The sequence below is a fragment of the Typopeltis vanoorti genome, chromosome 1 (assembly GCF_054136105.1).
Source record: "Typopeltis vanoorti isolate ZY-2024b chromosome 1, IOZ_Tvanoo_1.0, whole genome shotgun sequence".
Classification (NCBI taxonomy): domain Eukaryota; kingdom Metazoa; phylum Arthropoda; class Arachnida; order Uropygi; family Thelyphonidae; genus Typopeltis; species Typopeltis vanoorti.
In genome coordinates this window covers 10,512,668-10,538,617 of record NC_143549.1, presented here as the reverse complement: position 1 = coordinate 10,538,617, position 25,950 = coordinate 10,512,668, and the positions used below count along the sequence as shown (strand labels likewise).

General features: G+C 34.9%; 1 protein-coding gene across 2 annotated transcripts in view; it reads left to right on the top strand.

Annotated features, from left to right (window-relative positions):
• LOC150109784 (uncharacterized) overlaps positions 1–24,247 on the top strand; it is a 49,919-nt gene extending 25,672 nt beyond the window's left edge. For both annotated transcript variants that reach the window (XM_090410849.1, XM_090410791.1), the window contains exons 10-16: positions 288–352; positions 540–588; positions 943–980; positions 12,712–12,775; positions 16,931–17,022; positions 22,072–22,176; positions 23,897–24,247. In XM_090410849.1, the coding sequence (XP_090266975.1) occupies positions 288–352; positions 540–588; positions 943–980; positions 12,712–12,775; positions 16,931–17,022; positions 22,072–22,176; positions 23,897–24,186 (703 nt within the window). In that variant the 3' untranslated portion in view covers positions 24,187–24,247. The remainder of the gene's footprint in view (positions 1–287; positions 353–539; positions 589–942; positions 981–12,711; positions 12,776–16,930; positions 17,023–22,071; positions 22,177–23,896) is intronic.
• Positions 24,248–25,950: the final 1,703 nt, after the last annotated feature.

Sequence of the window (25,950 nt, the reverse complement as noted above, 5' to 3'; positions counted from 1 at the left end):
GTTGTTTAATTAAGTTCGTACTTGTTATATGCAGGAGGAGAACTGGAATTGCCAGAATATATTCACTCTTATAAATTATTGAAGTTTAAATTGCGTTAAAATATATATATACATATATAATTTAAATCTAGTGTTTTAGGACTCACATTTAGGTCTTTAGAAGTTTGAAAGATCTATACTAATTTGATGGACTTCATTATCTTTAGTAACTAAGTTCGGCCTGTTAATTGTGTGTTTCTATCCAGTTTGTGGGATGATCTTCCCGTATTTTTTATATTTATTTACAGCAATATTGGAGGAGCTGGGATGGTAGCCGGAGTTCCGATAAGTAAATCTGGTGGTGGTGGTGCAGGTACGTTAAAGTCATTAATTGAGCCTGTAAAGCAAAATAATTGCGAATATCAATGTGATTTTGTAAGAAAACATCTCACAAAGTCATCTTAGTCTTACTGCTGATATATGCTAGTTGAGATTAAAAAAACTATTGAAAATAGACGGAAAGAAAGGATTTTTTTTAATAACGGTTATTATCTTTGCAGGGTCAATCCTACACGGTTTAGGACTTGGAGGGGGATCACATATGAACAAGTAAGTTGAAGCCATTTCAATTGATTGTCTGAGTGCGAGCTTGAGAAAGAGAGAGAGAGAGAGAGAGAGTTTTCCACGCTGTAAATTGATCTTAATTGTTAGCCATTCAAATAAATGAATGCTTCGTTATCTTGGTTTACTCTGATGAGAGCGACTCACTATCCTAACTTAATGTTCAGCAACTACGTAATTATTTTTTAAAGCCCACAATTTTATTGCGTGTGTGCGTGTGTGTGTATGTGACTTTTTTATTATTTCCAGTAAGAATTCTTGATTTTAATTTCTTTCTTTAAATTGATTTTCCGTTCAGCTACATTAACCACTTAGTTGAAGTTGATTTTTTCTTGTTTTCAGTAACAATTATGGAGTTCCTGGACACAAGAAAATGAAAAGTAAGTTTATACCATTTCTAACTTAGTACTAGTCCGGTCACTTTTGACCAGATCAAGATCAAGATAAGATAAGGAATTGTGACTTGACTGATTGTTCAAATGATGACGTCATTGTGTGTGGCGTCATGAGATTGGAATGTTTGGCATTTCCCTGGGGCATATGTGTCAGTGACGTCAGGTCTTGTGTTTTGGTTCGCGTATGGAATTGTGACTGATGTTTAGAGATAAGGACTCGTGTCGTGATTGGTGGGCCAGTTTAAACCATATAGGAGTAGGATGAATGATGGAAGCGACGACAGTGTCATGGCTGTGTGTGTATGTGTTGTTATCAGATTTAGATAAGTGACATAATTTGTTAGTTGTCAATAAGTGAAGTTATTGATTTGAATGGAAAAGGAAAATTTATTAGTGAATAAGGATTCGTGCCGTGATTGGTTGGGGAGTTTAAACCAAATAGGGGTAGGGCGAATGGTGAAAGCGACATCAGTGTCCTGGATGGGTGTTGTTATCAGATGAAGATTAGTAACGTTATTTGTTAGTTGTAAATAAGTGACGTTATTGTTTTGAATGGAAAAGCAAGATATATTAGTCGATAAGGGTTCGTGTCATGATTGGTGGGACACTTTAAACCAAATAGGGGTAGGGTGAATGGGGGAAGCGACGTCAGTATCGTGGATGTTTGTTGTTATCAGATGTAGATAAGTAAATGGTTTGCGTATGGCATTGTCGGTGATGGATAGTGATAAGATAGAGTATGGAATGCTTGGAATTTTGCTGGGGGGGCCACAAATCAGTCAGGGAAATCACGTGGTGTGCTTGGTTCGCATATAAGCATTGTGGGTTTGTGTTTAGACATAAGGAATCGTGATGTTATGTGTTTAGAAATTTCTGGGCAACGTATGTTTATGTGACATTAAGTGGTCTTTTGGTGGTGACACTCATCTGTCAGTGTCGTCAAGTTTTGTCTTTGGTTGTCTATAGATGGCAGTATTAATTTTCCAAAATAGTTTAGGATATTTCTTTCCTGTTAAAGACAATGGGAATTCTTAGTTTAGAGTAGAAATGGCACCAGCCTTTGGAGCTTTTCTGATTAAATAATCATATGCTATTGTCCCCTCAAACACACACTTTTTTTTCATAACTCATCTGAATATTTTGATTTGTCTATAATTTAAGATCTTAAAGATCAATAAATAAATAAATTGTGTGGGACTTGACAGTGATTTCAAATACAGTGATCTTACTTAAATTGTATAAGACCACAACGACACCATTTCTTCATTTAAGTACGTTTTTTCTTGACAAAGTTATTGAGTATGGGAATTTTAGTTTAGAGTGAAGAGGTGGCGGCAGCCTTTAGACATTTTCTGAATGAATAATTAATTACAAACTATCACAGGTGTCCCCCTCCAACTTAGTATTTTCTTAGTATTTTCCCATAATGTGTTTTACATTATGGGAAAATACTAAGAATAGTGACCAGAGCTTTACCCACCTTTACAATGAGTTGCCCTGGTGTTGTACCATCTTTAGACTTGAACTTTGTTTCAGGTGCAAACTTAATTGTTTGCATACTTGGGATTAGGTGTTAAATGACCAAGCATATAAAATTACTTGGTAACCCTAATATATATATATATATATATATATATTAGGGTTACCAAGTAAACATTATGTACACATTATGTTTTCACGTTTTGGGCATCCAATTTCATTTAAATCAAGAACAGGCCTCCCCATTAACTGCGTTAATGTTTTTGATTTTTCTATTCCTTTGGCGACACATTTTATTTGACTGAAATATTATTTACAATGTTGTCTTTTTTTGAATCTAACATTTAGAAATTAAATAAAGTGAAAAGTGCATTCTCTTTTAGTTCCTTACTATTATTGTAGCATTAGCGGTTATAGGGTTTGATTTCCCATGCTTGTGTGAAAGATTATTCATTTCTGTTCTTGGGAACTTGTTACTGTAGTAAAAATAAGGGTTACATTTTTATTTTTTTTAAACCAATGCATATATTTTTGAGCATTATTATAAGTACAGAATCTTTCATTATGTTTCAAAAAGCATTTAAAAGTACACATTATGTTTTCACGTTTTGGGCATCCAATTTCATTTAAATCAAGAACAGGCCTCCCATTAACTGCGTTAATGTTTTTGATTTTTCTATTCCTTTGGCAAGTAATATATGATATTTGCATGTTGATTCTATCATCCAATTTCTTAGTTTGTCCAGAGATAGTGAACCAATTTCCCACTTCAGCTGATGGTTATATTTTATTAAACAAGAATTCTGTTTTTTAACTCTTTCAGGTAATTCTTTCCAACTACAAGGTGATTTTGTCAATGCATATCTTACAATAATTCTATCAGAAATGCAAATTTCTTCAGGAATTAAAGTTGATGTCTTATTAAAAATAAATTCTACATCAATTATACCAATGGTAACCGAAATTTCGTAGTTTTCACACACTGTAGATTTTTCATATTCGTTTTCCTTCATTCTTCTTACATTACTTCATATGGCACAACAAATAAATAGTTATTTATTATTATTTCACTGATTATTAGCTTGATCTTATATTTATGTTAACTTTCTGTCAAAATTCTAAACAATTAGAAATTTTCACAAAGAAACTTTCAAAGAATTTTGTGGTCCACACATTATTTTTACTTTACCTGACGCAAAACACCACAACACAATAGAATAGCTGCAGTGGATGAATGATTTCCTTCAGTCCAAAATCACTTAACTTGACTGTTTTTTCTTATAGTACTGTTTACCCTTATCCTGACCGTTCCTAAAAAAATGAAACGTTCATGCAGATGACTCACAGACATGTTTTCTCATGCTGGTGGATATGCTGTTGATGTGTTTTCATCTTACTTTGTGTGGGGAAAGCTAAAATTTATATTTGTGTTATCTGCAGAGTACAAACCCTTTTTCTATACGAAACCTTTTTAAGAGTGTTTAAATAATGTTTTTGGGTTAAATTATCTGCTATCTCTCTCTCTCTGTAAAAATCACCAAATTCTAACATTTTGGATTTTCGAGTATGTGAACGAAATCTTTACAGATAACTCAAGCAATGTCAAATAGGTAGCATTAGACAATTTTCTAAAATAATTAATAACAGGATATCAGTTTTCCTCACTTTTTCCCCATATTCCTGGCATTAATTTCACAGTAGTGATTTTTTAGATTAATTAAACAGAATTGCAATAAGGTATAAAGTCATCATCACCATCATCAAATTCCTGACATGTACTCTCAAGGGAAGAACAGGATATGATAGTACTACATGAAAAATTTACATAATTACTAACTTCCTATCTACAATTTTCCTCCAAATCGGTCCGTTACTTATCAAGACTCCAGCATTATCAGATCTCATATTTTTATCTTCTAAGGCACTTTTTACCGTATCAATCCACCTGTATCTTGGTCTTCCTCTGGGTATTTTTTCCTGTCAACCTGGCAGAAAACACTTTTTTCGATACTATTTCCTCACCCATTCTGTTTAAATGACCATACCACCTGAGATTAGCTCTGCTAATGCATTCCTGGATGCTGACAATAACAAGTTCTTTCCTAATATCTTTTTAATATGGTATTGCCATTGATTCCATCTGTTCACACCTCTAATCTTTCTCAGGACTCCCATATTTGTGGTCTCTAGTCTTTGGTCAAGTGTTTTACTTCTGACCCAGCTCTCAGGTCCACTCGTTTGAACACTGTCTTGTATACAGCTAATTTAGTGTTCTGACTAATTTCTCTCTTATTACATAGGAATTTATTCAATTGACTTCCACTCATACAAGCTTTATTGATTCTGTTATCTATTTCTATATTTAATTTACTATCTTCACTAAAAATCGTGCCTAAGTAGCTGAAATGTTTTACTTGTTTCACAGGTTCTATGTTCAAAACACAGTTAACATTTCAACGATTCTATCTATTTTCAGTGTCTTTGTCTTTTTATTGCTGACCTTACCATATCTATTACAACAGTTATTCAATTTAGTCAGTGAATCTTGCAAAATTGTAGCAGATTTATTTAGAAGTATAACATCGTCTACATAAAGCAAAGAGCTGACATTAACATCTCCAATTCTGATATCATGTTTAATACCACTTTTCTCAATAACGTGATCCATATAGATAATGAATAACAGAGAGGATAATGTACATCCTTGTATCACACCAGATTTAGCATTAAACCATCTTCCTGTATTTCCTTCATTTCTAACTGCTGACATGCGACTCAGATAAAGACTAAGTATTGCTTGATATAATGCCCTATTGACACCATATAACTGTAGCATATTGAATAGCTTCTCTCTTGGCACCTTGTCATATGCCTTTTCCAGATTGACCAAACTTAAATACATATATTTGTTATATTCCCATGCTTACACAACTATTTGACGTAAAGTGAAGATCTGATCCTGACAGCCGCTATTTGGCCTGATTCCTGCTTGTTCTTCACCAAGCTCTTCTTCCACAATTCTTCTCAACCGTTTCTCAAGTATACTGGCATAAATCTTTCCTGGAACACTCAGTAGGAATATACCTCTGTAATTCTCACATTCAGTTTTATTTCCCTTCTTATATATGGGTACTATTAGAGCTCTACTCCAATCATCAGGAATTCGTCCCTCTGTGCAGTGTAGCCACTGTAAGACGTTTATACCACCATACTTCAGTATTTCTGGTCGAATATCATCTACTCCTGCTGCATTTCCATATTTCAAGCTTTTGATGACTTTTTTCTAATTCAAGTATGGATATGTATTCCTGACCATATGCCTGTTGAGTGTTTTTACCACTGCGCAATCACTGCTTGTTTTATTTTTGCTCAGCGAAAAAATCGCTAAGAATTCTAAGTCATTTGTTGAAGGAGAATTTTTCAAAGAATGTCTGCCGGATGTTGCAAGTATAATATGTCCTGAAAAGAAAAAAGACTTCGAGAATATTCGTTTGTCGAAGAGTACTGTTTTCCGACGGATAGAAATTATGGCTGATGATATCAAAAAACGTTTAAAAGAGAAGATTGCTAGATTGGAAGCATTTTCAATTGCTTTGGATGACAGCACCGATGCCTCCGATACAGCACAACTAGCAATATTTATTCGAGGAGTTGATGCGGATTTCAACATCACAGAAGTATTATTAGCGCTTCGGCCGTCAAAAGGAACAACTACCGGTGAAAATATATTTGAAACAGTCAACACAGTCTTAGAGAGAGATTTGGGCTTAAATGGAGTTCCCTATCTGGCATGTGCACTAATGGAGCCCCTGCAATGGTTGGTGCACAGAAGGGATTTATTGGTATAGTTCATGAAAGAGCAATAGAACTACAGATACATCCAAAAAATTTAACAAATTATCCACCAACAAAATCTGTGTGCAAAATCGATTAAATTCATAAATGTTATTGAAGTTGTGGTAGCCAGTATTAATTTTATTAAGTCACATGCACTTAATCACCGCCAATTTAAGGAGTATTTGGCAGACCTATTTTCAGATTATGAAGATGTGTCTTATTATTGTGAAGTGAGGTGGTTGAGTAAAGGTAAAATGTTAAAACGATTTTATGATCTGAGACAAGACATTGCAGATTTTATGGACATAAAAGGAAACGCAATTGACCAAGTAAACGATGATGAGCGGGTGTGTGATTTAGCATTCCTTGTAGATGTCACCGGATACCTAATCGACATGAATCTTAAATTTTGCAAAAAACTTAAATTGCAAATGTAAAAGCTTTTTGTAATAAACTAAGCTTGTTGGAAAGTCAGATAAGAGCTAAAAATTGTTATCATTTTCCTACTCTAGCAACTCATAAGCATATCTCTTATAATTGTTATGGAGATGAACTGAAGGCACTAATAGGGCAATTTGATACAAGTTTGCCGAAATATTTGCTCGTTCGTTGGATGCTGATGTAAATAATGTGCCAGAAAACTTACAGATGGAACTTATTGAGCTTCAGCCGGATTTAGTGCTAAAATCACAATTTAACAACATTGCTTTGACGGATTTTTATAAATTTTATTCGGTGGAAGAAAAATATATAAATTTACGTGGCTTTTCAAGAAAAAGCATTTGTCTTTTCGGCAGCACATATATGTTTGAACAGATTTTTTCCTAGTATGAAATACAATAAATCAAAAATTCGGATAAAAATAACGGACGAAAACCTCGAATATTGTATGCGATTATCCTTAAGTAATATTAACGTCACTATTGATAGTCTCGTAATTGAAGTACAAGCCCAATCTTCACATTAAATTGTGAAGCCCAATCGTTCATTAAATTATAAAATGTATGTAGAGCTTTATACCAAAGCATTATATTATAAATAAATGAACTATAAAGTAGCAACTTATTTTAATTCATTTAATATTAATTTATTTTATTTAATAATTTGGTCCGGCCCTTGACTCGGAGACAGAATAATAATTTGGCCCCAAACTAGGAAAGGTTGCCCATGCCTGGTCTAAACTAAAGTTCCTATAGTCATATAGGAACTTTAGTTTAGACCAGGCATTTAGTTTAAAATATATAAGCGGATCCAAATGAGTGGATATGAGTCAGTCATCTTCAAGATAAGACACCTTTGAAGAACACCGCGATAGATCTATGATAGGATGTGATTAATTGTTTACAAACTGTATAAAGTAAAGTTCACATAGTCTGAAAGAGGATCAGAAATAAATGAGTCATCTCCAAGAAAAGATTAATGATAAATCTACAATGTGGGAAAATAACTCACACACATTTATTTATTTATTTTGCTCAGTTATTCTGTTAGAATATGTAGTTAACGGAATTTAAAAGCCAAATAGAAAAAAATAACCAATCACTTAAATATAAAGAGCTAATAGGCTTCATTTCGGCGAAATAAACAATATTAAAATTAAGGGGATATTAAATCCCACATTGTTTTAAAACCGAATAAGAAACTCAAAGATCGGAATCAGAGAGTTTCATGCCGATATAGAAAACTATAAAGTATCGGCGACACTAGCGTTAGCAAATGCAAGTGACCCTAGTACGTAGTACAATACCGGACAACTCGTAGCAAAGGTGGTGAAGCTTCCGATCTTTAAGTAACTTAATGGTTGCACATGTTTAGAAACTCGGCATCTTCTCAACGTTCCCGCACATTCGAATTCAAGAGATCAGAAACTACCTTAGTGGATCCTTTCCAACATCTCACCATCCTTTTCAAATCCAGGCGACCAAATCTGTACACAGTAATCTATATGCCGCCTGATCAAAGTATTGTACAATTGAATCGAAACATCCTTTATTCTTAACGTCACTGTTCTCAGCATCATTCCCATAATCCACTGTGTTGTCCTCATAATGTTAGCAAAATGTCCACGAAAATTCAAGTCTCTACCCATCATCATCCCCTCACATCCTTTATCTTCTCTTCCTCCTCCAAAATATCCCCACCAATCCTATACTCTGCATCCCATCTTTGCTTCCCAAATTTTAAAACTTTACACTTTGCTACATTAAACTGACATCTTCCATTCAATCAATTCCCATTCAGACAGTTCATTCAACTCCTCTCTCAAGGCTACAGTATTGGCACTTTGTATCACCTGCAAAAAACTGTACATCACTATCTAAGTCCCCCTTCCCACTGTCATTTACATACAAATTAAACAACAAATGTCCCCAAAAAAAGATCCCTCGCGCGTACTATTAGTGGCTTTCCTCTTCTGGGATAACACTCCCCCCCCCCATACACACTTTACTGATACGTATCAGATAATTATTGTCCAGTCGAATGCACCAATCTGCTACCAACCCAATCTGTTCTGATTTCCAATTTAGTTACCAGTTTGTCATGTGGCAATCTTTCTAAAGCCTTTGCAAAATCTACATATACAACTACATATTCATTCCCATGTCCAGTGTATTCGTCACGTTGTTATAATAAATAAGCATATTGCTGAAACACCATCCTTTCAAACCTATGTTGTTCATTAAAGAGAATTCTACTGCTGTCAACGCATGCAGTTCTGAATTCTTGTCCTCACTAGCTTCTCCAATACCTTCACCACAACTCCAGAAAATTGAATAGCCTATAATTCAAAAGTTTAGTCTCCTCAACGCCTTTATAAAGAGGAATAATTTGTCATATTTCCACTCCTTCCTAACCTGGGTTAAACTAAGACCATGTTAAAAATATAAGTTAAAGCTGTTGTTAACTCCGTGGAACATTTCCTCAAGACACGTGTTGAACTACCATCAAGTCCCATGGCCTCGGTGACAAGTTTACTCTCTTCATATACCACCTTTTCACTCACCATCAGTGGTTCCTTCCCCATTCCCACTGCTCTCAAGTTCTGCATTATATCACAATCACAAGGACGGAACACTTAAGTGAACTACTCATTTAACACCTCTACTAAATCCTCCTCAGCATTTATCATTCTTTTGGACTCATTTGCTAACTTCTGCTGTCCTTAGCAAGCAAGTCACCTTCCTTGCTTGCTCTTTGTGCTTCTCGCGTAACTGATTATCGCTACTCATCTTGTGTTGCTTCCACAATGACTTTTTCTTTCAGACTGTGTGCTTCACCTCTTTAGTCATCCATTTTACACCTACATTATTTAATCTCCTGACCTTTGGAATATACTCAGTTATTGTCACTGCAAGATACTTCCTGAGCAGAAACCAAGCAGCATTGATTTCATTCACATGCAATTCCTCATTTCATGATATCGCTGCAAGCCGCCTCCCGAGTTTGTCATAATCATATGCCTTATAGTTCACATATAATCCTTTCTCACAAAAGTCCTGATCTGGCTGGCCACCACCCAAGTGATCACTTCATGGTCACTTTCACCAACTGGAGGATGATGTGTCACCTTCATTTACAACAATACCTTCTGATGAGATAATCCAAGAGCCTCGATCCATGTGTGGCTTCTGTAACGTACTGCTATCCCTTAAAAACTCAAGAAATTAATTCTCTATGGTTCCTGATGCTATCTCTTCATTTCGGTCTATATTGCCATAAATGAAATTGCCAATGACGATCACCCGTTTCATATTAGCCAGACTCATTTGCTTAAATATTGCTTCTCACTGCCTTCCACATTACCAAGTCTACAGTAACACACTACTAGACATTTCACCCCGTCCACTTTCATTCACACCATACTGCTTCAAAGCCACTGTCAGTATTTGCTCCTTTTATCTCCACCCTAGATGGGGACAACACCTCTCTATCATTATTTGCACTCCTCCTTCCTTTTTATCTTGTCTGCATTCACGAAAGACTCGTATCCTTACATTGTTCCTGTCAGAATGTCATTTTCGTTCGACCATGTCTTACTTATACCAACAATGCTTTGGCGAATGAACTTCTTCAACGCTAGAATATCATTCTCCTTGTTTAATACTTCTAGCATTTGTAAACATACACACTAGCTCACTTCTATTTCTATCCTAATCCCACTAAGATATGACTTCTCAGATATGACTCCTCTACACTTTCTCCTGTCCATTCCTCTCTATCATCACTGATATTACACCCCCTCCGAAGACTTGAATGACACCCCATATCCATGATTATCTTAATTCTTTCTAGCACACACACACACACACACACACACACACACACACACACACACACACACACACACACACACACACACACATCAACTCTTGAAACCATCATCTACACTTCTCAAGCAGCCTCCCTGTCTGCCATCTATCTCATTTTCTTCAATGATGCTACTAACCTCTCGATTCGCAACCCTACCTGCCTTACTCTCCTACTCTTTCACAACACCTCTTGCTTCCTCAGGTCTTACATTCACTTCAGTCATTTTCTTACAGCAACAGTTTCTCAACTGACTCACACCAAATCCATTCAAATGTGGCCCATCTTTTTTAAGTAGCTCTATTTGCCCCTCAAACCCATCCCACAGATTCACAAAATGAACTCCCTTCTCCTCACATAACTCTGCTAGCATACCATTAATGATCTTCGTTTGCCTTCTCAACTCATCATTATTATATTTGGGCAACACGCTGACTACCATACCTACCACGCTGTTATCTTTCGCTCTCCTTAACAGCCTCGTGACATCCCTTTTTACATTCTTCTTATTACCAGTCAAATCATTCTTACCAACTGCCACTGTGGACTCTTTTACTTGCGTATTTCTATTATCTATTTCTTCAACCATCCTGCTCCTTCTACCTCTCGGAAAACAGACCTTGTGCACACATTTATTCACTACCTCTTATTGAATCTCCGTACATTGCAACTCTCAAATCATTCGACATTTCTTTCAAATCTTTCGTCCCATTCTTCCTCACATTCCCAAGCAAATCCGTAATTCTCCTCAGTTCATTCCTCATACGTTCAATCTCTTGCCTCATCTTTACGAACTCCGCATTCATCTCTTCAGCACATTTTCAATAACTTGCACGTCCGTTGTCTTACTGCTCACAGTGGCTATCTACGCACGCTGTCTTATCAATCAACATCGCTAACTCACCCCCACTTTAGCTCGCTCTCTTACCGTTCAAGCAATCAGCCATCAACTTCGCTTACTCCTGTAGCTACATTCATGATCTTTGCCTTCTACCGCTCTCACATTCAAAGATATTTCATAATCCATTAGTATGCTGCCCTTCTTACACACCCAAACTCTCTCATCTCTCCTATTTTTTTTTTTCCTCTCCACATAAATATCTTCAATCTCTCCCCAAGCATACATACTGCATTTCACCATTTTCGAAAAATCCACCCACTTGCATTCGTCTTCACGTCATCTTACGTTTCACCGTCATTTTACTCACGCTCAATGCTTTGTGCTTCTTGCACACAAGAAGAACAAAGAAATTTAACAAATGTAGAATTACAACTACACCGAACACCACCTACCGATCAAAATTGTCATACGATTTTTTGAAAATTGACATACAGTATTTAAAAATCTAATTATCGCTTTACCGCACACAATTTTAAAATTTAAACTTATCTTTCCACTGCACTCTCGACGAATGCAGCTCTCTTCGCCACCTAGTGGCCATTAATGAAGCTGGAATCTTCACCTTCGCAGTTTTCTTAATTCTTAAGTTTAAGATTTTTTAAGATAAAGATCTATTATTTTTTTTCCCTTCTCACTCAAAATTCTTTGACAGTTAGGAATATCGGAAGGAGCCTTTACTGACTAGTATGGAGGTATCGCATTGTCAGGACTGTGAATTAAACATTAAAACTGAAGTGCGACCAAGCATGCACTGCGGTTTAGATGCACGCATCTCATATTTGTTGGTTTATCCTTGAAAACAACAGTCTGAGTCATTTGAAGGACATTTTGCCTTATCAGCGCAAATAGCCTCTTTTGAATTACTTCTTATGTTTCAATATCAAAGTCTCAAAACTGCAGCCTGGTTGATTTTTTTTTCTTTTTAGAAAAACGTAATGTCAAAACTTTGTTACTAACTGTCGGACATCAGATTATGTGGCCTACTGCTATCACACTATCATATTTTATTCGTATTTCGCACTTTTTGCTATCGCCATATTTTTTTAATCTTATTAACTTCTATCATCTAAATGATGTTTGTAAATAATTTAAAATAGTTCTCGTATGTTTTTATTTTATTTTATTTATTTTTTATTACCGCACAAAGTTTCCTGATCGCATTCACTGTTTATCTTTTACTTTTCCTTATAGCTAAGACTATGATAGGCGCTGCTGTCGGAGGATATTTGACTTATAAGGCTCTGCACAAGGCACCGTAAGTCTTTCTACAATTTATTCTGTTTCTATGAAATGATTACAATTTTAAGACTTAGAGATATGCCTTATTTTCTCTATAACTAAAATTTCTTTTTTTTATATATTAATTTGTTTGGTGACTATTGACTACTGCATATTCTAAAATTCCTTATAAATCATTCGCATAAATTTTGTTGACTATTTTGCACAACACTAATTTTCACAATCCGCATTTCTTTTCATACATTTCTGCGAACTCTCAGTTTCCCAAGGAATAGATAATATTAGCCAACGGTTCTTCATCCGAAAGAACAGCCTGCTTTTTTTTCTGTCATTATATTGTATTTTACGGAGGACTAGACGGAAATATGACCTCCAGTCCTCACGTATAAATCATAAAATAAAATAATGAACTCTTTCTGATAGGATAACACCGTAGTCGGTGTCATCCTATCAGGAAGATAAAAATGATGTTGAAAATTAAAACGCTCATTGTCCACGTTGAACTGAATTTAAATTTATCGATTGTTTTAGCACCTTCAAAATATTTGTCCAGATGTATTCTTGTTACACCTTTTAGGCAAAGACAAAATACAAAATTGAAACAAAAATTAGACTGAAAAAAATTCGAATTGCTAAAATTTAAAAGAGAAGAAAAAAGCTTTGATAAAATAGAGACAAAGGCTTTAACTTCACTTTGAATATTATTAAAATAAAGCATAATAAAGTGAAGTAAAATAGAAATGACGTTGAATCAAATGAACCTGATGTGCTCCCTGATTGAGATTTCATTTACATGTAAACGACAATGCTTGTGGGCGAGTGTGAACTTAGCTTTGCTTTTACGATAAAACTGTGTAGAGAATCTGCATCAACGACAAACGAAGTTCGTTTTCGCATTCTGATTGGTTGTGAGTAGCAGGATTGTGCACCAATCTGATTTGAAATCAAAAGAATTCTTTAACAATATAATACCCTTATTATCAGCTGTCTTGCGAAAACTGAAGAACGTCTGAGAACACAAAGTAATCAGCCTTCATACTACTGGTTTTCGTTTGAAGCTTGAAGTTACTTTGCAGAATTGTTATTTTTTTTAAAAAAAGATTGCTGTAATTGTGAGGCCCACTACATCAAACAATCAGAATCCCCGTGATCATCTGCATTCGACATCTTGTGTTAGCAATGAAATTAGCCTACTCCAACAAAAGTTAGCTTAGCTAATGAGCAGATTCCTTTTCTCCATTCAAATGAAGTTAACAAAGTCCTAGAAACAACAAAACTGCGCATAATTAATCTGCCCAAACCTTCCTAACGAAAGTGCTTTACTTTGCTATTCTTTAAATAAATAACTGGCTACGCCATCGCATTCATTAGTTCCTGTGGGGAATATAGTTTTGATATGCTAAGAAAACGAGGCTTAGACATTCGACATTTTTATTAATTATTGTTTATTTAATTAGACTGCTTGATTGAGGGTATACATTTTGCTTGTATAACGTGGTGATTACTTTGAAATGTCAATAATAATGATCCTAATTACAAACAAAGGAAGGAACTGAATTTATTTGCTTATTAAAATGTTAAAGTTTTTGGTAAATTTAATTACATCTAACCTGTATTTATTGACTCAGTGTCGATTAACAAGCAGAAGCATATTTCATTTTTAATTTATTTAAAATTTTCTTTATTGGTTTTCTTTAAAAAATAGATATTACAACTGGGATTTAGCTTCTCATTTCAAAAATTGAACTTAAAAGATCAGGGTTGATAAAGTTATCATTCTTCGAACTACGCAAATAATCATTTGAGAGTCGTTTTGACTTTCACCTTGTTTTTCCCCCATTCATTTCAGATAAATTTCATCTCCAATGAATGGGGAGGGGACGGAATTGGTCTCATTTTTTTTTTTTTTTTTAATTCTACAATTAAGGCTTATTCAATGCGTCAACCAAGCATGACTGACGTCGAGGAATAGAATATAAAGGAGGATATTTTTCCTCATATTATTTAGTACCTAGGAATTATTATTATTATTATTATTATTATTATTAGACATCAAGAACCACTCAACCAACCTACTTCCAGTTATACAAAAACTGTTAAATAAAATCTTCGAAACGGGACACATACCTGAAACACTGAAGACTGCATTAATTACACCCATACACAATCAGGGAAAAATAAACATTATAAGTAATTACAGACCCATCGCCACGCTGTCTGTAATCAACCAAATCATGGAGCGCATCGTGCATCAGAAACTCTCCACATACGTTGAAAAATTTCAAATCCTACCCAAAACACAATATGGCTTTCAAAAAAATAAAGGAACAGCAACACCCCTGGAAGATTTCACAGATCTAATAAACGCTGCATTGGATAAAAACAGAATAACATTAGTGGTATTCATTGACCTAACAAAAGAATTTGACACACTAACACACAAAACCTTGTTAACGAAACTAACCCATATCGGAATTGGAGGTCGTCTACGTCGGGTTTAAAGCATACACGAAAAACAGAAAGCACATCACACGTATAGGATCAGCACACAGCAAAGAGGTACATGTAACCTGTGGAGTACCACAAGGAGCTGTCCTATCTCCCATCCTATTTAACATATACACACACACGACATAAGCCAACTCCCCCTAAAAAGTAAAATCTTCTAGTACGCAGACGACACGGCCATAGTATCCATTCACAACAAAGCAAATATCGCTTACACAAATATGCAACACGACATCAATCAAATCACTAACTGGTTAACCGAAAACGGCATATATATAAACCCTGGAAAAACAAACCTAATGGTATTCAAAAACCCCCAAACCCTGCCCATAGAAACTAAATATCTCACTATCCGACATGCATCCTCCTATACACAAAGCGCAGAACCCAAAATCACAACCATCACACAGGTGAAAACAACACGCTATTTCGGACTCCACTTCGATGCTGATCAAAGTTGGAATAGCCATACAAACTACCTACATACCAAGCTTACGATAATTGCAAGCAAACTATACAGATTAAAAGACATTGCCCCAACCCACATAAAAATACTAATCTATAAAGCATTATGTGAAAACATTTTAAGATATGCAATCACATCATGCGCATTCTGCGCAGACTACAGACTTAACAGGCTATAATGAATGCAAGATAAAATGGTAAAACTGATATTCTGGGAACAACCCACTCTTATGCAGGAAGCACGGACAAAACACAAAATATTTAAGGTGGAAACACTTATGACACTAATAGTCATGTTAAAACATTACTACAGCCCAACATATAGAGTAACCAGCCAGAACAACATATCAAATAACAAGACCACAGTCAACAAAACTAATATATAAGTACAACATAACGTATAAGTACAACAATCACCACGGAAAAGCCACCCCGAAACTTCTATGTACCTGACATGATAAACAAACTGCCGTTCAACAACAGAAACCTAGGAACATACAGAGAGCTGAAACAGGCGCTATATAAACATTATAGCGAGAATGAAAATTAGAGCAATTCCTGTTTCTCTCTCTCCCCCACACACGCACACACACACAAACCTATGACAAAGCCCCTCTCAAAAAACCATCACTACAATAACACAAAGAAACAAACATGCCAAGTCTAAACCAACCCTATATGCACAAAAAAAAGTAAAACTGCAATAGCAGTTAAAGTCTTCCAAGCACGTACCAACTAACAATAAAATCAACACCTGGCTTATAACCAATATAGGAACATATATATATATATATATATATATATATAATTATTACAGCATCTATGTATGCAATTTATCTGACACACAAAAAAATAAAAATAATAAATAAATGAAATAAATAAATAAATTATTATTATTATTATTGTAATGTATATAATCCTATAATGTAATTATTATATGTATGCAAGACATAATAAAGTGTTTAAAAATATTATTATTATTATTATTATTATTATTATTATTATTATTATTATTATTATTATTACGTGACACCTCCAGGGTGTTCCAGGACTCATCGCTGGAAGGCACTTTACTCTACCTGCTACCTTTAATTCTTAGACCAAAAGTAAGACAAATTTTAAATGTATTATTATTTTTATGGCAGTGCACTTTTCTCCGGTGGACCTTCCATACTTGTTTCTTTTTTTATTATTGTAGGAAATTCTTTCCTGGACTACCAAGATTTGGGATTGACATCGATTTTGACGACTTTCTCGATGGGGATGAGCTCTACTACAACGGAAGGAGAGGTAAATAATATTCATGCTTCGTAAAATTAATTCTTTCCTTCAGAATTGTTTCCATTGATTTCACTTATATGTTTCGCTTAATTTAACGTAAATCGCAGGCGGTCCTGAAACTGCAAATGCGTCTCTTCGTTTAAGGGTGCTCGACACATTATCTATAATGCCACTGTGGCAGAAAATAAATTTTGTCCGAAGGACAAAAATTAATCTTTTGCTACGATGCAAAGCTCGAGGTTACGGAAACGTCACCAAGGTAAATAACAACAAAACAGGTGTGTGTGAGATGCAGATGTCATCAGTGATTTGCATTATTTATAATACACAGTGAGCTTGTTGATTGCGCAGATTGTCAGATGAAGGTATAATCGAAATTCTGGTGAGTTTTAATTGAAAGTGGAAAAACGATGGAGCAACCTTAGTGTTATCCTAAGACCATCTTCCATCTATAATATGTACACAATAAAATCTCTACAAGTTCATATGGTGGGGAAGAAATTAAAGAAAAAAATCTCACTGACTTTGTTGTTTTTTGTTGTTGAGAGCAGCAACTCCGTGATGGTTAAGGATATAAGAGATAATCGCCATTTAGGTTTCAAAAGATAAAATGAATATTATATTTTTCACGTTGTAAATAAAATTATGTACGAAAGTAGTACAACATATAAAAACTATTTTTCAGAGACGAACTGCAGATTTAAATACTCATATTCTTTCGTTTTGTTTCTACTCATGTTGATATATTTTGCTGCAGGTATATGGGTAAGTTGTTTGCGAAAATATAAAACTCAGAACTTTATATTGGACTTAGGAGGTAAACGAGGAAAGCAAGAAATCATACCAACAATTCCTAGCAAGTAAATCATTATAGACCATTGGCGAAATAAACTTAAATAAACTGTGTATCTAAATAATGTCACGGAAACGATTTTTGGAAAACGAAGAAGCTGGTGATTAATGTCACAAAGATGATAGGTATTAATCTTTTAATAACAGGTTGTAAAAATCTGTTGAGAATGAACCGAAATGAAGAAAGAGATGCATGGAAATTTAGGATAACAGGAAGCTGGGGATTTGGAGATATGTTGGAGTAGATGATATTCGACCTGAAATGCTCAAAAAATTATTATTATTATTATCTGAGACCTCCAGGGAATCAAGAAATCATCGAGGGAGACTATAAATCATCCAAACCAGCTACCATACTTTCCTTTAAATTCATTTACACTAGATGCACACACTACCCCTGAGGGCAAATTATTCCACTCATTCACTGCTCTCTGGGAGAAAAACCTAGCTCTTAACCTTTTCTTGACTGAGAACAACCTTAACTTCCGTGGATACTACGGTATTCTCTCCCAACCTTCCATATAACGAAAAATTTCATCATTGAAATGCTATAACACCCATTCAAAAGTTTATAGACCTCTATCATATTACCGCTCTTTCTTCTATTAACCAGAGTCTGTAATCCACATACTTGCAATCTGTCTTCATAATCTAAATCCCATAATCCGGATATAATCTTTGTAACTCTTCTTTGCACCTTTTAAACAGTTTTTGTTATATCCCCTTGGAGCCCGGAAGACCACATCTGCGTAACGTAATCCAAGTGTGAACTTATCAAAGCCTTATAAAGAGGAAAAATGACTTCTTTATCCTTGCATTTCAAGGTTCGCTTCAAACATAGCAACTATCCACTGAGTTGTATTTGCAATGTTTGTTATGTGACCTTTGAACTTTAAATTCTTATCCACCAATACACCAAGATCCCTTGCCTCAGTTTCTTGTAGCATAACCCCGCTAATATATTATGTCGCTGGATCTCTAATCACGCCAAAGTGCATAACTTTACACTTACTAACATTAAACCGACAGCCATTTTCGTTAGCCCAGATTTCCAGTCTATTCAAATCATTTTGTAATTGCTGAATATCAGTAGCATCCCTGATTTCCCTGCCTATCTTCGCATCATCGGCAAACAATTGCACACCTAATGATAGACCCTGCTTGATGTCATTAATGTACAGATTGAACAATAATGGCCCAAGGATTGAACCCTGAGGTTCACCACTGGTTATCTTAAATCTGGCGGATTCACACCCACTGTATACCACTTTTTGATATCTGTCTGTTAACCATCCCCTGATCCAGGTCAATAGATTATGTTCAATCCCATTTTCTCCAGTTTACGTAACAGCTTTTCGTGTGGTATCCTATCAAATGCCTTAGAAAAATCCAACATTACCAACATAGTGTATCCATTTCCTTTATCCAACTCGGCCGTAACATTGTTATAAAATATGAGAAAATTGCTAAAAGATGACCTTCCTGTAGTAAACTCATGCTGTTCCCTGCAGAGTATAGAATGCTTGTCTTCCCATTTCTGTATGCGAGTTCTTACTAACTTCTATAAAATCTTCACTACCACACCAGAGATACAGACAGGTCGGTAATTAGACACATCAGTTTTTGCACCATCCTTGAACTATCATACATTCCTTCCATTCTTGTGGTATCATTCCTGAGCTGAGACTCAAGTTATACAAATGTGTGAAAGGCCTAGACAATTCAGCTGAACATTCCTTTAGCAAAAGGGCTGATTTCCAGTGGCTGCGCTACCTAGTTCAAAAGGCCAGACAGAGGGAAGAATTCCAGATGATTGGAGTGGAGATCTCATAGTACCTATATACAAAAATGGGAAATAAAACTAATTTTCAGAATTACAGAGGAACTTTCTTACTATTCCAAGATTTACTTTAAAATCGTTCAAGAGAAATTTGGGGTAAGTAAGCAGGGTTCAGGCCAAATAGGAGGTATGAAGTATGATTTTTAATTAAAAATAATTGTTAAAAGGTAGCACTACATCATAACAAGATAAGCATTTACATTTCTTACAAAAGGCGTAAGCTAAAAATAAAAGAAAAAAGCTCTTCAAAAGGCTGCAGTTATACAGCGTGAACAGAATGTAAAATCAGTTGAGATAAAACAAAGGCAAGCACGTTATCTCCACATGCTGTTCATTATATATATGACAGAATGATCATTGACTCGGTTAACATATATAGTTTTATGAAAAAATTGAATGACTAGAACCGAGATTTAATTAAAAAGGTTTTAATATAAACACACTACTAGTTTCGGCCTGTAACAGCCTTCTTCAGGTGACATTATAAAAGAAAAAACACTAAACATTGAGGGTTAAAAGACTATGAACAACATAGACAGTCTTTATACATAAATCGCATGAAAACGTTGTAGTTGTATTTGAAGCTGTTCTTTCATTTGTTGCATTGTTGGGAGAGTGCGTGCTTACTGTATCACGTGAACGCCAGTACATGATTACAGCTGAATGACTATCCGGGAGGTTGTAGCTTAAGTTGTTATTTAGATGAACAGGATTGAAGATGATTTCTCTCGATTCCACAATTTTTCTCTCTATTTCGTCACTGCAACGGAAGATGTTTGTAGATGTAATTTAATCATTCAGCTGTAATCATGTACTGGCGTTCACGTGATGCAGCAAACACGCACTCTCCCAACAATGCAACAAACGAAAGAACAGCTTCAAATACAACTACAACGTTTTCATGCTAATTATGTATAAAGACTGTCTATGTTGTTCATAGTCTTTTAACCCTCAATGTTTAGTGTTTTTTCTTTTATAATGTCACCTGAAGAAGGCTGTTACAGGCCGAAACTAGTAGTGTGTTTATATTAAAACCTTTTAAATTAAATTTCGGTTATATATATATATATATATATATATATATATATATATATATATATGTAGAACAAAGTTATTAATAAGAGAAAAATTAGAGATAAAACTACAATAACAGTCCAGAAGCCTTGTTTATAGGTTGCACTTTGTGATCTGTCAGTTGAGTTACAAAATACGAGACTACTGATTTCAGAGTTTCGAAGAAAAGAAGAGGAATAAACATGTGACATCAAACAGAATCGTGTGCAAAATGAAGGTATTAGTAAGACATTTTGACACTCTTAACATTCAAGAATGTGTGAAAACAGAGATATTTCAAGATGACATACTCACTTAAACAGAATAGGAGAAGAAGGGGTTATCAGAAAAGGCATTTGATAGCAGAAAAAAAGACCTGAAGGAACATCAACATTGATGTAGTAGTGGAAAGCTAGTTTGAAGGTTGGAATATAAGATCTGTCAATATTGTCTTATATTACGATGGAATATTTACAAATAACAGGTTTGGAGGAAAGTCGTTCATAAGCGAATAATAATGATGTAGGCCGATCATGTAGTAATGCTATCATAGAGTTTCTGTATCTCTCTTGAAATGCGTATGTATCAGGAATTTTTTGAAGTGGCTTAAAATAACTCAAACTGAGCTAAGCTGATAAACATAGTAAACTAAATAAACATTAACAGCGAACTCGCCTGCGTAATTATAATTATTTTTATTCTTCTGAGAATTTGGATAAACACGTCTTTCACACTGTTGCTGCTAGAAAATTTGTTAGAGTTCATTTTTTATTTAATCAGAGTGTAGCATCATAGTCCGAGAAATGCTCGCTTGTCTACAATTAGTCTTAGTTCAATCCTGATGGATCCGCATAACATTGTTTTTTTAAAAAAAGTAGGTGAATTCCACTACCCAGTTAGAGCATAAACCTGTTTGTTGATGAAATTAACTGTATTATCTCAATGGGACGATCTAAGTAATTCAATGAGAGCATCCATATCTTTATGGGGAGGGGTATTTTGATTTCGGAATTTTTCTGAAGGTTCTAAACATAAATATTTTGCAATAATTCTACTTTATAGCATATATTTTTGCTGCTAAAATACGATAAGGTTTTCTCTTGTCAAGCGATTTTCTGCCTTTCTAACACTCCTTAAGAGTGTTGAGGGCCCGACAGTGGTTCCTGTTTACTGTCAATGTTTTGATGTGATACAGCCTTAGACAATGTTTAGGAAAACCTTTTATGTTTTAAAAAATCTATTTTTAAATAAACTCTGTCTAGTTTTTGCATTTATAATAAATAACTAAATTTGTTTATTAATTTTCACCCAAGTTATTTGCTTTCCACGGTGTGAGAACAGAGGAATCTGTCTTCCAGGTCACCAAGACAATGTATGCTACTGCAGGAATGGATTCAGTGGATCTCGTTGTGAACAGAGTAAGTATTGACTTAATTCGATAATTATTCATCCCTTCGTATTGGAAAATTTCCTTAATATAATCGTTTCTATTCTCTATGAAAATTGTTATGTCACGTCTACACACAAAAAAAAATATTTTAATCACTGAAACCCAAAATGCTTCAATTTGTCATAAAGAAGATATTAGAATGGAGACTGTTATGGATCCATTCATATTTTATAGCCAATGTAAAAAAAAAAAAAAAAGTTTAAAATTTTCTCAATTTACTAGAGAGCTTATGCGAATACAACCTTCGGCAACAGAATTGCCTAAACTGCTTCTACTTTAAAAAGCAGAAACTGTGCCCTGGAGCCCGTATTAGATTCACTGATCTTTTGAACTGTTGGTTTTCAACCCAGACCAGGCAGAAATCTAAAGTAAGCAAAATCTTTCTGTTCAGTACTGTAGAAATATATGTAGGAATACTAAACTCATCACACGTGAATTCTCTGTTGGTGCATAATCAATTAGTGAAGTTCATATTCAAAGGCAACATCGATGCTGACAGTTGTATTCTCATAAGCTCTATGGTAAACTTCGATACTTCGGAAGTGCACTTAGATACCTGATGAAAACAACATGAAAACAACTTATATTGAAATCATGTCTATAGTTTCCTTTGAAAATACACAAATAACCGATGTTGGCGCTTAAACACTAAATTCTGTCTGAACTAACATGGTGCATTTTAGCAGAATTTAATATCTTCAGACCATTTCAAAAGTTTACGATGAGCGACGATTGTAACCCTTAACCCATAAACGTTGGGATGCAAAGAATCGTTTTGAGCTGGTAAAGTTTGCTAAATATCTGACTGGGCAACTTGGATTTGGTGGTAACCTACTGAACGTTACAAGCAAGATCAAATTATCTGAAATATTAATTGCGTGTATGATGTGTCTTTGTGGATGGGAATAAGGCATACTTTTCTCAGTCATAAGAAATTTTATTGGTTAATACTATTTCCAGCAAAACAATGTCTCCTATCACGAAACAAAAAGCATATCATGGTTTGTTTTCTAGAACAACATGCCTCTAAGCTGGGTCTGCTCAGAGCTTATCTTAAATCATCATTGAACACTTGTACGATGTAGTTGAACCATATATGATCATTGTCGTACCCAACCCAAAGATGAATGTCACTAGAAGAACCCATTATTGTTCCAAGTAAAGAACAGAAGTTAATCCTTCATGAAACTTGTTAAAATAAGAAGGAAGGGTTGCCACCTGCTAAAGGTAAGCATAGCATATACTATATATAAAGATAACTGGATTGGTCTATATTTCTTGGGTGTTCCAGTAATTTTGTGAAAACAGCGCGTGCACTGCGTATTATATTGGAACTCGGTGACAATTCATTCAAAACAATAGTCACATATTTGTTGATAAAGTTTTACTCTTTACAAAATATATGTTTAATTTGAATATTGAATGCAATTTGCATAATGGCTAGAATTTTTCATTGCAATACTTTTAAGCCACATCAAAAATAAGGTAAAATTCTTTACTGGGAGAACTTTTGGTTTCGATATTATGTTATGACGTGTACCTTTTAAAATTACATCGGCTTGAGTTAAACTTCGAGCACTCTGTTTGTCGCCTCATTCTCTGTTGTAGAATATTTGACTATCTTATTTATATCGCCTATATTATTTCTTGTTAAAATGCGTCATTGACAAATTTTTGGTTTTTTTCAGAAGTGGAAAGCTGCAATCCGATTTACTTTTCGAATTCGGTCTACTGGAACTGTACGCATAAGAATGAGATTCAGTGCACGGCAAGCTGTTCTGAAGACACTTTGCTGGATGCTGTCAAATCGGAGTTCCACTGTGTGATAGACGGCGAATGGACTCCATCTGCACCTCCAGCTTGTGTGTATCCAAATGGAACAACTACCGAAATGCCCCTCGATATCATGACTGCAGTGACATCTCCGAACGACACTGGAACTACACTAGTTTCTGTGTCAACAGAAGAGAAAGTTTAAGTTTTAAATTTTTTACCTCCGGTGTATGTTTTTATTCTTTCAATAAAGAAATGTAACTGTGCTCAAGGATCAATAAATATTAAGATGCAACACAGACAACCAGAACACTAATAAATATACACTTTTCTGCAGTACACGGAAGAATAACCCTGAAGGGAATGACTAACAGAGGTTAAAAAAATAACAGATTTGAAAGCAGCTTACGTTTTAAATGAAATTATTTAGTTTCTAGTTTCCTGTTTTTATTTAATGAATTATCACTTAGTACAGTGTAACATTATGATTGTTTAATCGAATAATTATTCAACTGTATAGGGACGTTTGACAATAGTTAGGTATTTTAACAGGCGATAATTACGGGTTCATCTTTTGTAATTAAAGAAATTAATAATTTCATTTACATTGAGATTAAAATTTTGCTTTACCTTTATTAATGCACTGCCGATTTTTATTACTTAACAGAACTTATTTTCAGACAACGTAAAGCGTTTCTCAGAAAAACATACAAATAATAAAATAACCTCAGACGGTGAGTTATTCGTTTATGCAAAATGGGTGCGTGTTTGAGCATATCCATAATAATGAAGGATAAAACAGAGCAGCATTCACTTCAACAAGTCACACATGACTGCGGAAGGACAATGTCTCATTAGAGCAAAACTATTTTACCTTATTGATACTTTGGAGGGATGTTTAAGAATCAAGGCTGAATTACCTGGAGTAAACCTCCACATGGCCTTTTGGGGGATCACCCAGGGCTTCTGAACTGATGTCCAATCCTCACCTTCTCTTAGTTCATCCAATAGGGTGCACCACGGGAAGTAATCAGTATCCTAGAGATACTCTGTTGGGTATCTCTAGGATACTGATTGAACGAGGATGGGCTGGCAATTTGGGACTTAGCCAAACGAATTGTATTCTTATTGGCTTAAATCATAACTCAAAATGATGGTAAAACAGACATGATGGAATTTCTTGGTTAAACAAAATTTTTCGCCAGAGAACCATGGCCAAAAGTCAGCTACTGGAACAAACTCTAACTCAATATAAGAAGAGATCAAGATTGGTACAGTCTAGAGTCTTGAGAGTTTTTATTAGTTATGAAATCCACATCACTTAAATGCCTTCCATTTTCAGCTTCATAAAGATGGGTTCTTTCTGTGGCATTTCCATGACAGCTGCTAATGTTTCTGGCTGCAGAGCCTTAATTTCTGTACGAAATTTCTCCTTCAGTGGTTGGACTGTCTAGGGTTTTTTATAAACAACTTTTCCTTCAAGTAATATCGTAGGAAGTCGGGAGCAGTCAGGTCTGGAGGACGTTGAAATCGAATACTGATTTTCAAAATAAAATTGCAGGATTTTGGTTCATTGTTCGGTTGTGAATTTTTCAATAATTAATTTCCACAAATTCCTTAAAATATCTGAAAAAATAAAATGAAAAAAATTAGCAATCAAAATGTTTATTCATATTTTAAACCCCTTCATGATTTGCCATTCTGTACGTATACCCTACAGAATATAAGTGCATGATAGCTTGAAAATAATTTCCTATTCACAACTGCTCCAAATGAGTCTGTTGTTTTTGTAGTTTCAAAAATCCATAAGTTTTCTTAGAATAAACTTTGATATCTGTAGTTTCTAACTCTTCCTCTAGTTTTAGTTCTAGTTGGTCTCTACAGGAACATTTCTGCTCAGTTAACCATTCTCATTGGGAAAAGTCAGGTTTTTCCAGTCTGTAAACCAGCCAAGAGAAACACACGCGCG